This window comes from Pleurodeles waltl, chromosome 7 (genome assembly GCF_031143425.1).
Source record: "Pleurodeles waltl isolate 20211129_DDA chromosome 7, aPleWal1.hap1.20221129, whole genome shotgun sequence".
Classification (NCBI taxonomy): Eukaryota; Metazoa; Chordata; class Amphibia; order Caudata; family Salamandridae; genus Pleurodeles; species Pleurodeles waltl.
In genome coordinates this window covers 472,651,692-472,664,539 of record NC_090446.1, presented here as the reverse complement: position 1 = coordinate 472,664,539, position 12,848 = coordinate 472,651,692, and the positions used below count along the sequence as shown (strand labels likewise).

Here is a 12,848-nt window from a genome sequence, read left to right as displayed (position 1 = left end):
TCCCCCTAGTCTCCCTATAAAAATGGTACCTCACTTGTGTGGGTAGGCCTAGTGCCTGCGACAGAAAATGCCCCAATACACAACGTGGACACATCCCATTTTTTGACAGAAAACAGAGGTGTTTTTTGCAAAGTGCCTACCTGTAGATTTTGGCCTCTAGCTCAGCCGGCACCTAGGGAAACCTACCAAACCTGTGTATTTTATAAAACTAGAGACCTAGGGGAATCCACGATGGAGTGACTTGTTGGGCTCTGATCAGGTTCTGTTACCCTGAATCCTTTGCAAACCTCAAAATGTGGCTAAAAAAAACTTTTTCCTCACATTTCGGTGACAGAAAGTTCTGGAATCTGAGAGGAGCCACAAATTTCCTTCTACCCAGTGTTCCCCCAAGTCTCCCGATAAAAATGGTACCTCACTTGTGTGGGTAAGCCTGGTGCCCGCGACAGGAATAGATCACACAACGGTCAATGTTGGTCCTTACATGAGGCAGCTGTTGACCCAGGGGTGATCCATTCCTGACGCAGGCACTAGGTATAGGCACTCAAGTGGGGTAGTGTTTTTATCAGGACAGGTGAGGAATCTCTGGGTGGTAGGAATTTTGTGGATCCCAGCATATTCCTGTAGTTTGTGTGACAGAAATGCAAGAAAAATAGAGTTTTTATTCAACATTTCAGCTTTGCAGGGTATTCTGGGTAAGAAAACTTTGGGGAATCCACACAAGTCACACCTTTGTGGACTCCTCCAAATGTCTAGTTTCCAGAAATGTTTGGGTTTAGTATGTTTCTCTATATGGCCGCCGAACCCAGGACCAAAAACACAGGTGCCTGCCTTACAAAACTAGTTTGTTTTGTGATTGATCATTTTGATGTCTCCACAATACGATTTGGGCGGTGGAATTTGGGGCTAAGCTAAATTGGGGAGCTCCCAAGAGAGCACTCTCTCTCTCTGCTTGCCGCCGCATTCACCTGCTCTCTAGGTTGGGCTAACCCACTATTACCCAGTTGCACAGACTGTGCTTGCGATGGGACAGCAGGACTGTCCTCATCACCTCCCTCATAATTTACTGGAAGAGGAGTTATCGAATGGGACTCCTCCGACTGAAAAATCACTTCCAGAGTCTGCGCCATTGTCCTGTCCCTCAGATGCTGTCTCAGTATCTGATGTCTCAGTCTCTGATCCTATGTCAGAGCTGTCCTCTATAACCCAAGTGACGGCAGCAGTCATCCATCAAGATGCCATCTCTGCTATTGGCTAAACTGTTGCTCTAAAACACTAGCCTACATAGACAGTCACAAAATCGATGGTGTGTGTGAGATATGTGCAACAGTAGAGGCCACCTTACCTGCGCTTCTTCCCTCAATCAGCACGTTCTTTCAAGACACTCAAAAAACACCTTGTCACATACCATTCGTCACAGTCTTTAGCACCTCCTGCGCCCAGTCCAACAATCATTATTGGTGCTCCCACTCCCTCCTCCTCGGATTCCCTCATTACCACCCAGCAAAAGTGCCCTTCATCTCTCCATAGCCTCCCCCCACCCTGCACATACATTTCATTTGTATTATAGCGCAGGTAATGGCTGACTTTACTAATGTACTCAGCTATTTACATAAAATACAGATTTGTTCTTTGCAGTAGGCATATAAACCTTCTGCGCTTCTTTATGGCACTAAAACTGCCACTAGACAAAAGTCTGATCCTTTTGTAGCAGAAACATAATCACAATACTTACTTGACTTTTTTATTGCTGCCTAAAATCTACAGTTGAAATGCGTCAGTTGAAGTATGTGCATTGCTTTGAAGCCCATTTTCCGAGGGGGCCGACTCCCGCAAGTGAAATCCCTGGTGTCTAGTGGTGTTTCCTGGCCCCCGATCGCAGCTGTGCGTCCCCCTCCTTGGTGTCGACGACTGGTCGTGACTCGCAACAGGGAGGTAGTGTGGGCGTCGGCCAGTGGCCGACGCCTGCACCAAAGGGGTTAACTAGATTGCACTGGTGGCCTTAACGTTTCTTTCAGTTAAAATCCCAGTGGCTTGCTAGTAATTGGAGTCCTCCCACACACCTTCTGTAACAATGGAAGCAACCTTCTGCCACTGTTCAAAGCATACCTTGAGCAAAGGCTTTCTTGTCAAATCTTCAAACATGGAAAGGTGGAAGTTGCCATCAGAGACAGAAAATAACATTTCATTATAGGGTGATGGGAGCAGGTGTGCCGGAGAGGGGAGATCTTTCTAGGATTTTCAGTGTGATAGACGGGACTAGTCTTTGGGGAAGTGATTGGAGAGAGGAAGTCCGGTGAGTCTCAAGTCTGCAATTTTGGATTTCAGTATCATACCCAACTGTGGAATTATTTTGATCTTAAATTCCCTAGCTGAGGCAGGATCTATGCCACACTAGTATAAAAAAGTAGGTTGAGAATGTGTGAGAACTTCAATGTGATTCAAACAGGGAAATTAACCAATCACAGCAACACTTTGTAGTTGGAGTGCTGCTGTAATCTAAGAAATATCAACCAAGACTGTTGTTTAAGGATTCATATCTGCTTATAAAAGAAAGGAAAAGAAAAAGGCCCAGAGTTGCTTTTTATTTAATCTTGGACCTTCAAGGCTGTTCTGAGGGCTAAGGAAACTAGGAGAAAGGGATTCAGGACTGTCTTAATACTGTGGGGAAACTTTATCTAGACCTGGGAAGAGAAGAGTGTCTTAGGCACAGAGTTAGGACATTGTTGTGGAAAAAAACAGCAAGTCCACTTGAAAATGGACATTTGGCAGTGGTCCTGAAGGGAATGGGGTCGGGGAGCCTTTGCCCCCATTTGTATCTGTGGTAGGATGCTCAAGGCGATAAGTAGTCATTGAAGATTTGGGGATACATGCAACATTAAAATGCATTGCCAGCTTTTGCCATTAGGGAATGGAAAACATCGGTCTTACCTGGAAGAGATCCTTCAGGGGCAGAAATTTGTGGTTGTTGTGTAAGTTTCACAAACTCATTCTATTTAATATCTAACTTGGAATCATCTCATTAAGTAACCGAGGTAGGATCCTTATAATCAAACTGGCAGTAGTCTGAAAGAGCTCTGACAAATACCATCATTCTAAGACTTTTTTAATAGGTTCATATGACTGATGTGCAGGCATTGGTGAAGCTGCCAAGAGCACCCGCACCCATAGAGGTTAATGATCCAGATGATGGAATGCGCCTAGTCTCCACCGAAAATACCACAGTAACAGTTTCTGTTTTTTGTCCACTGATAGTGGTGGTTTTAACATAGACTGGACACTGAGGAAATCCTCTTTAAATCTGGTTTTCTTTAACTTTGTCCTGCCTTTCTGGAGTCCATGTATTTTGTTCCTGAATACTTCAATTTGATTTGTGCACTTTTTTCTTTATGCTTCTAGATGTTCTTGGATGAGATCTGCCTCTGAATGAAGGAGGGTAGTTTTTTGTCTGCAGATAATTAGAAGGCATCCTTGAGAGGAAGCATAAGTAATTTTTCATGTGCGAGTTCGGAGTCCTACAGGAGATTCACTGGCACATTTTTATACATCATGCTAGTGATACATGCTATAAATGTACCCTGACTACGGATCCTTCAAATAAATGTTTCCTTTGTTTTGTGAAAATACTCCTGCACTGTACCAGGGGGTGGAGACGATAGGACTGAGTCAAAAGAGTCTGACCTTCAGCCTGAACAGGCAATAATGAAATGTTGTCTAGTAGTATTGTCAACATTTAGAAAGAATTCTGTAGATTCGGCAAAATTGGCCTTCGGGCAGAAGTTCGACTAAGGACACTCGGGAGCAAACTGGATCTTAAATGGTCTCTAGTGCTCCCTTTAAGGTATGTTGACTAATTTTCTGTAGTGAAAACAAATCATGCAGATGAACTATTTATTTTTAATTCTTTTGGTGTTATTTTAGCAACTTAATCAATGTGTCAAAGATCATTTTGAAGCATCTAAAGCCAGAGAAACCTCACAGGATCTTTTTAATCAACTTACTTGTACTCATGTTTATTCCTTCATGAAATATTAAAGGCAGAATCTGCAGGGAATAGAACCTCTTACCTTGCAGGTTACATGGAGCTCCTGCAACAGGCCCACTAATTCAGTGAGCAATCTTAATGTTAGCCCTTCCAGGTATACGTATAGCTTGAAAATCTGAGTGTTCCCTTAGTGCCTAGCTGATAGAGACTGCACTATGCACTAACCCCTTGTAAGTATTGCTGTTGTTATTATTATCATTATTTTATTATTATTACTATTATGTTTTACACAGGATGGCAATGAGATTCAACGTAAACCCGGGGACCGGTGGATGATCCGTGGCCCGGTTGAGTATGTGCCGCCTGTGGAGGTGGAAGTGCTGCTAACCCGAGAGGCCATCCCACTTGATGAGAACGAGGGCATCTACGTGCGGGATATTAAAACTGGCAAGGTGAGAGATGGCAAGGTGGTGTATTTTTTGGGTGAGAGAAATAAAGTGAAGGTGGACGGAGTAGGAACTGAAGTGTAGTCTACAATGCCTCACAAGTGAAGACCAAAGCTTGTCGTCTCTGAGGTGCATGCAAACAGAAAGATTTGCCTGGTGAGAGCCAAGAATCTAGCCTCTGCATTCCCTGTTTCAGCACTGGCATCTCAAAGGATGAGGAGAGGGCGAAATGTAGTACTCTGACAGCAGAATGTTTCCACGCCCTCTCCAATATACAGTAAACACTGCTCTGATCTTCCTTTTCTGGATCTTTGCCTGCTCACTGTATACTGTGATTTTTTTAAATCAATGAATTTCCCACTAGGGGGTCTGCTTGAGAAATATAAAATGATTAATCGAACATCAACTTCAGTAAAAAGACTTCAAAGGAAACTGTGAAAATGTCTGTACAAAAGACAACTATGGCAGGGAGGCCTGTGACAAGGTGCAGGTCACATAGCATTTGGTGGATCTAAAGTATTCCTTGTGCTTTGTCAGAACAGGAAATATTCAGAACAGAAGGTTATTTGCCCATATTCAGGTGGCTGGAACGCGCAATACGGGGTGGGAAGTTTTCTTGTGGGCTGGTGTATGTATGGCGCAGTATAACCAACTGGTGAGTATAGAAATGATGGTGTGAAAAAGAGAAACACAATATGAAGCCTAATAAACTTAACTTATAAGAGCTAAATGTTTTTATAAAGAATATCCTCAGGAAGTACCAAGCAGAGCTAGAAAGGAAGTGAAAGTCAGGCTGTAAAGTAACAAACTGGAGAGTAAGATCTCAGCAACAGCGGGTTGTCTAAGCTGTGCAACCCCTAGGCCAAGTCTGCACAAAGATCGGAGGTGAAGTGGGTGGCATAATTACGGAACACATAATAAAGCTTCTAAAACTCCAGAAACAATTTCCAGACTGGTAATTAAAAACAATTATTTTCTAACAATCCTCAACCCTCAAAAGTATAGAAATATTTTAAAGGGTATGTTAGTGTCTTTTTAGAAGTGGCAATACTGATGCACTTGAAATATAATGTGAGCCTCAATAATGAAGAAAGAATAATGCAAAGAATCCTAATGTTGCCCCCAGTTGGCTCCAAAACACTTGTGGCCTTATTTAGATCTTGGCAGAGGGAAATACTCAGTCACAAATGTAATGGATATCCCGTCCTCCATATTACAGCCCCCTTACCCCCATAGAGATTGTCATTCTGTCTGCCAAGATCTAAATCGGGCCCGTAGTTCTCAATCTCAAGGTGGTAAAAGTTAACCCAGTCTTCTATATACTGAAATATAGGACAAAATATAAGAAAAAATATTAGTTAGGGTAATGGAGCAGGGTCATCCATGAGGGTCCATCAGGTTGTAGAATCGCCATGCACACTGGTTGGCAGAGGGCACAGAGGTTATAGTAGCCAGATTGCATACAATGTCACCAAGGTTCCAGGACAGCAATCCAAATGAATGAAGAACAAGGCTTCTGGCCCACATGGGTGACCTCCAGACCCCTGCGAATGACCTAACACATGCTCTGTAGCTTGCAGACTGTTTGAGGAAGGGTATGGGGAGAAGGATGCAGCCTGTGATTTTGCACAGAATCTTTGCTGAACTTTGGTCATTTGCTCAGCTCCGAGGTTTCCCCACCAAGTATATCTGATAGACATCTATGTACAGATTCCTTACCTTAGAATTTCCCACAGGCATCAGTCTGGATCTGGAGATTTTTCTCAAGCAGTACAGTTACGTGCCATTAGGTGGCCTCAGTCTGCTCTGTGTCCATCATTGGCGTCGTCTGCGCCGGATATATTATTGCAGGACCTATATAGGTGCCACCCCGGCGCACTGATGTCTGTTCTTTTCTTTCTGCACCAGCCAGCACTGAACTGAAGAGAACTACCTGTCAGTCATTTTTTTAATGGCCTTTTTGAGTTTATGTCAAAGTTCCTTCGAGTTTCTAACTGCTCGTGCATCGAGGTAGGTCATCTAGGAAGAATGGGTTCAATCCGTGCAGATCCAGTCATTGGGCAATGTCCTTGACGGATCCACATCTCATGTGCCTTTGGTGTTTGGATGGCAACCACGGCCCAAAGTCATGCTCCGAGTATTGGGCCATGCATCCAAAGGCTTTGAGGGAGCGTTCCCTGAAGCTGATGGTGGCCTGACGCTCAATTCCATGCAGGTCGTGGTCTGGGTCGAGAGGAAAGTCCCAGGAGCAGTCATGGAATCTTTCATTGTCGTCCTCCCACTTCAAGTCACTGAGACAATCGGGTAAGTTAAGGCACAAGAAGAAGTCGTAGAAAGTGAAACGTTTTTCGACTGCACCTCGTCCGTCACCCGAAGGGTGGAGGGAACAGGAGCTTTGTCGAACTAGGCCTGCATCTGGAGGGCCTGTGCTTGGACAGACTGCCTTTCTGGGAGCCGGATCGACCCCTGCCCATTTAAGTTTTATGAGGCCATGCGCCTTATTTTTTGGCAGTCCAACACAGCTGGACAGTAACGAGCCCCGTGCAGGTGGAAGGGACCCCTTACAGTTCCACGATGCTGATTTTGCCCTCGGCTTCGAGGGGCACCCATAGATCCATGTTAGGATCTGGGATGGCGTTATACCATCATGACCTTCCCCCGATGCGCCTGACGACCTGTGCCCCGTGTGGGGCCTTCTCATCCGCATTGCTGACTCTGACGCAGACTGGATGGGTGTCGTACGACACTGACTTCAGCGCTGACAGGAGCTGTGCCCTCTATGTTCAGTTGTGAGCTTTTTACTTGTGGGCTGGGGTATAGTGAGGAACGAGATGGGTTGCTGGACCCTTTAGAATACTAGATCCAAGACCCCATTGACTGCCATATGGACTTGGGTGAAGCCAGTGTACTGTACACCTCCCAGATACTGACAAGATTTCTCCTCCTACAATGGCTGCAGAGGAGAGGTCTTCATATTCTATAGTGATGAGGATGGTAGCTGAGGTCCTCGACCTTGGGCTCCCTTCAGTGGTAATCAGGACTAACCTCCTGACAGAGATGCTTCAGTCTGGAGCTTCATCCTCTGAACCTCTGCTCCTCTTCAATGAAACCCTTACAGATGTCCTACTGGGTACCAGGTCTAATCTCGGCACACAGTCTCCTGTGAACAGGACCATTGCTACCCACCATCACCCTTCTCTGGACGATCCAAGTTTCTTTCTGCAACACCTCACCCCTAAAGGGCTTGGTTATCCAAGCCTCCACCTCCGATGGCGCGTTCCCTTCCACCCCCCGTATAGGGGATCCAAGAGACCAGAGACACTTGGGAAGAAGATGTTTTCTTCTGCCAGCCTGGCATTCCAGTCATGAACACTGCACGTCTTCTGGGCTGTTATTCCCACACCTTATGGGATACGGTTGTACAAGTGCTGCCACAGGTCCCGAAGGAGGTCTCGGCTGTTCTTGCCCAAGCAGTTGCTGGTGGGAGAGATGTAGCAAAGTTCACGATCTGATGTAGGCTGGACATGAGAGACTCACTAGGCAAGGTGGAAGCATCAACTGTGGCTCTTAGGTGCCACACCTGGTTGAGGACGTCTGGCTTTTCTGGGGATGTCCAAGCCAGTCTTATGGACATGCCCTTTGATGGCCCCCTCTCTTCGGAGAAAAAGCAGACTCGGCGCTCAAGCGCTTCAAGGATTCTCATGCTATGGCCAAGCCCTTGTGCCTCTCGGCTGCCCTTAGTCCCCCTCAGTCTGCTTTTCACCCCTTTTGTGTCTATGGCTGCCCAGCCCCTGTGTGGCTGGTGATGTGGGATCCACCGACCTCATGGATCAGGGAGCCAGCGGTCCATCCAGTCCAGTGCTCCTCTGCCACCCATACAGCTGCTTCCAAACCTTCCTAGTCTGACAGTTCCCAACCAGGTACGAGTCGGAGGCAAGATCTGCCAGAACCTGCTCCACTGGCAGTCCATCACGTCAGACAGGTAGGTTTTGCAGATAGTCCAAAGGGGCTACTCCCTCCTCTTCAAGACTACTTCCCCATCCATGCAACCATCCTACCATCGGATGACGGAGGATCACTTGAACCTCCCTGGGAGAAGGTTGGGGCTCTCTTGGCCAAGGGAGCCATAGAGAGGTTTCCTGTGCCAGGAGTATGTTGTGGTTGCTATTACCGCTACGTTCAGGTACCCAAAAAGGACAAGGGCCCCCACCCTGTCCTAGACCTTCGGTTCCTCAATTTCTTCCTCAGGAAGGACAAGTTCAGAATGCTCATTATGACTCAGGTTTTTTCTGCCCTGGGCCTGGGAGACCTGGATGGTAGTGTTGGACTTGCAAGATGCTTATTACCATATTCCCGTCCTGCTTGCCCACAAGCACGTGTGTTCACCATGCTCCACTTTGGCCTTTCCAAAACCCCTCAGATGTTCATCAAGGTGATGGCGGTGGTTGCAGCGCATCTGTCCAGGTCATGTGGTTTCAGTCTTCAACTTGACAACCAGCCTCAGGCTGTTGTCTCACACCTCCAGTCTACGACAGACCTCCTGCATTCGCTGGGATTCACTGTAAGCATGCCAAAGTCAACCCTGACTCCCTCTCAGACGCTCCCTTTCATCGGAGCTTATCCTCCAGAGCCGTAAGTCCAGGATATTCAGGGTATAATACCTGTAGGAAGCTGAACTGGTGTGTGGTGAGTACCTATGGTGTTATCACCTTATACCAGGTCCAGGTATCCCCTATTAGTGAGGTGTAGACAATGTCTAGGAAGCCATGGCTCTCTAGAGGTAGCTGTGGATGAGCAGCCAAGACTTATCCAAAGACATGCAAAGCTTATGCAATACCACTACTGCAACACAGCACTTACACACATGTAAGAACCACACACTGTTACAAAAATAAAGGTAATTTATCATGGTAAACACAAATACTAAAATACTGTATAGGCAATACTCCACTAGCAGGCGAGTAAGCACATCATTATATGCACATTAGTAGTCAGGAATTGGCCTAGGAAGCAATGGAAAAGAGTGACATAACAGCAAATAATTGAGACCCTAGGAGGAAACCAAAACATATACTAAGTAAATGGAATGCAAAAGGCAGTCCCCCACCCAAGGAAGTGGAATCCGTAGAGGGAAGCTGGAGGAACTAGGAACCCCAAAAGGTAAGTACCAGAGTGCCCCCCCCCCATGCCCAGCCACTCACCCTCCAGCAACCAGGAGAGAAGAGGTAAGTACCTGGTTTTTCCCCAAATCCACAGGTAAACTTTGTAAAAGGATTGTGCAAGACTGGAAGACATCAAAAGTGGTTCCTGACAGAAGAGGACCTGCAAATGAAGGGGGCCACTACCCACCCTTCTGGAGGTGCAGGACCATGTCAGCGGTGAAGACGAGGAGTCGGATGTGCAGTGCAGGAGAAGAGTTTCAGGAGTGATGCACTCGATGTCCCTCGTTGGAAGAAGAGTTGCAGTCAGTCAGTGGTGTGGAAAACCCACCAACAAGCCTTGGCAAAGGCAAGAGTCGCAGGTGAAGAATTGCAGAGCTGCTGGAGACCAGGAAGGTCCAAGAGGACTCAACCCACAGAGGGGTGGCTCAAGTGACCCTCAGCAGTGAGGAAAGTCAGAAGTTGAGGATGCAACCCCCACAGGCAACTCGCAGGCACAGGAGTAGCAGTAAGGCCCACTCAGCACACTTGGAGAGGAGTCCCACGTCGTTGGAGCAGCAGGCAGGTGACTGTGCTTTGCAGGCTAGGGCTACACTGAGCATGAAGATCCTTTGGAAGAAGAGTCAACAAGCCTTGGTAGCTGCAAGAGTCGCAGTGCACAGGGGTACTGTCCTGCAAGGAGAGGCAAGGGCTTACTATCTCCCAAGTTGGACAGCTGGTAGAGAGGCCCAAGAGGACCACTCCAGACCACCACCTGTGTTGCAGGATCCACACAGTTTTTCAGGAGAGAAGATCCATGCAGCCAGTCATCGTTGCAGTTGGTGCCTGTGGATGCAGGGGAGTGACTCTTTCACTCCAAGAGTTGTGCAGGCTGAAGACCTGTCGCTTGGAGGATGCACAGCCATGGAAATGTTGCTGCTGCTGTAAGGAGCCGGAGAACCAATATTGCAAAGTGGAGTTGTTGCTGGAGTTGCAGATTTTCGGTTCCTGTAGGGTCCAGTTGCAGTCCTTGTGGCCATAAGATGAAGTAAACGATGCAGAGGAGTCCTGCTGGAATCTTGCATGTCGAATCTGCGGACCCACCTAAGAGGGAGTCCCTAAGTAGCCCAGGAAGGGGGGGATTGCCACCTAGCAGGATGACCACCTATCAGAAGGGGGCTATGAAGTCACCTGCCTGACCTGGCCACTTAGATGCTCCCAGGGGCCTCTGCCCACCCTGGATTCAAGATTGCAGAATCAAGTGGCCACCTGGTGGAACTATGGGCGCCACAGCTGGGGTGGTGATAGACAGGGGAGTGGTCAGGGTTTATGCAAGGAGGGCACCAAATCTGCCCTTCAAAGCATGCCGGTGGCTTAGGGTTGGGGGGCTACCCCTCCCAAGCCATGTAACACCTATTTCCAAAGGGAGAGGGTGTTGCCTCCCACTCCCAAGGGAAATCCTTTGTTTCACCTTCCTGGGCTTGAGCTGGTCAAGCAGCAGGAGGGCAAAAACCTGTCTGTAGGATGGGAGCAGCGCGGGCTGTTCGAGAAAACCCTGCAAACTGGTAGGAGCAAAGCTTGGGGGGAGGGTCCTCTGAAGAGCCCTCAGAGAGCATGGAATCATACAACCAATACTGGCAACTATATTGGGGTGTGATTCCAACATGATTGATACCAAACATGCCCAGGTTTGGAGTTACCTTTATGTAGCTGGACACAGAGAGTTACCTGTGCCAAAAAGAGGGTACTTTCCTACAATACCAATGTTACAGCCTCTATCCTTGATTTAGGTGAGAATGACTCTGAGGCTGCTGGGCCTAATGGCCTTCTGCATTCTTTTGGTGAATCATGCCAGGTGGCATATACCGACTCTGCAGTGGGACCCGAAGTTCCAGTTGGCACAGCATCAGGGGAGTCTCTCCGACAAGGTTCAGATTTTGGAGCAGAGGGAACTGCGTGAGATTTGCAGTGTTGGCTAACAAACTCTGAATAGGCCAGAGGCAGATCCCTCTCCCTTCCCATCCAGAGCTGTCAGTAGTGACAAATGTGTCACTCCAGGGCTGGGGCGGCCTCTTTGGTTAGGCGGAGATTAGAGGCACCTGGTCTCTGGCAGAGTCCGAACTCCACATCAAACTGTTGGAGCTCTGGGCAATCAGGCTAGCATTGAAAGCATTTCTTCCCTCTCTCAGGGGAAGGTAGTGCAGGTGTTCAACGACAACACCGCAGCCTTGTTGCACTGCAACAAGCAGAGCAGGGTGGGGTCATTGAACCTTTGTCAGGGGGCTCTGCGCCCCTGGGCATGCTGGAAACACAGGGCATATTGCTGATGGTTCACCATCTGGTGGGCTCTCCAAATGCCTGAGTGGATGAACTCAGCCGACAATGCAGACTTGATCACGAATGGTGTCTCCACCCAGAGGTGGCACAAGGTCTCTTTCAGCAGTGGTTAGAGCCTTGGTTAGATCTGTTCGCATCTGCAGACAATACATAATGTCCGCAGTATTGCGCTTTGGAGTTTCCAAGGTAGCAATCACTCAACAACACTTTTCCTCTCGAGTGGAACTCAGGCTTCCTATATGCCTTTCCACCCATACCACTTTTGCCCAGAGTTCTTTAGAAGCTCAAGAACAACCAGGCCCAAGACAGTCTTGAGGCACCGGATTGGGCAAGGAGAGTCTGGTATCCTGAGCTACTGAGCATGGCCACCGATCCTCTGATCACACTGCCTCTTCGGGAAGATCGTCTGTCGCATGGAAGGGTTCTCCACCCAAACCTGTCCAGCCTCCACCTTCTTTTATGGACAATGAGTGGCAACAGTTAGACCTTCCGCCCGAAGTCTGTAACGCCATCTTGGCAGCCAGGGGGTCCCTCCACCAAAACGGTATACACCTGTCGCTGGAAGAAATTTGTTGCTTGTTGCACAGACAAGACCCCATTTCTGTCCCTCTTTTAGAGGTTCTTTTGTCTATAATTTCTTTGGCCTAACAGGGCTCTGCTATGGGTACTCTCAAAGGTTATTATTCTGCAATCTATGCCTTTTTACGGTTTCCTGATCAACCTTCTTTGTTTAAATCCCCTTTTGTTAAGTTCCTTTAAGGTCTTACTCCTGTTTCCTCCATCCCCATTCATTATGCCTCAATGAGATTTGAATTTTATTTTGAGTTTTCTGATGTGCACCCCTTTCGAGCGTCTCCACAATTGTCCTTTCAGGCTTCTCAATTTGAAAACAGCCTTCTTTGTGGCCATTTCCTCTGCCTGTAGGGTGAGTGAGTTGCAGGCATA

At 47.5% G+C, this 12,848-nt stretch overlaps 1 protein-coding gene across 2 annotated transcripts in view; it reads left to right on the top strand.

Moving 5' to 3' along the window:
- MVP (major vault protein) overlaps positions 1–12,848 on the top strand; it is a 230,952-nt gene that overhangs the window by 156,812 nt on the left and 61,292 nt on the right. For both annotated transcript variants that reach the window (XM_069244081.1, XM_069244082.1), the window contains exon 9: positions 4,276–4,434. In XM_069244081.1, the coding sequence (XP_069100182.1) occupies positions 4,276–4,434 (159 nt within the window). The remainder of the gene's footprint in view (positions 1–4,275; positions 4,435–12,848) is intronic.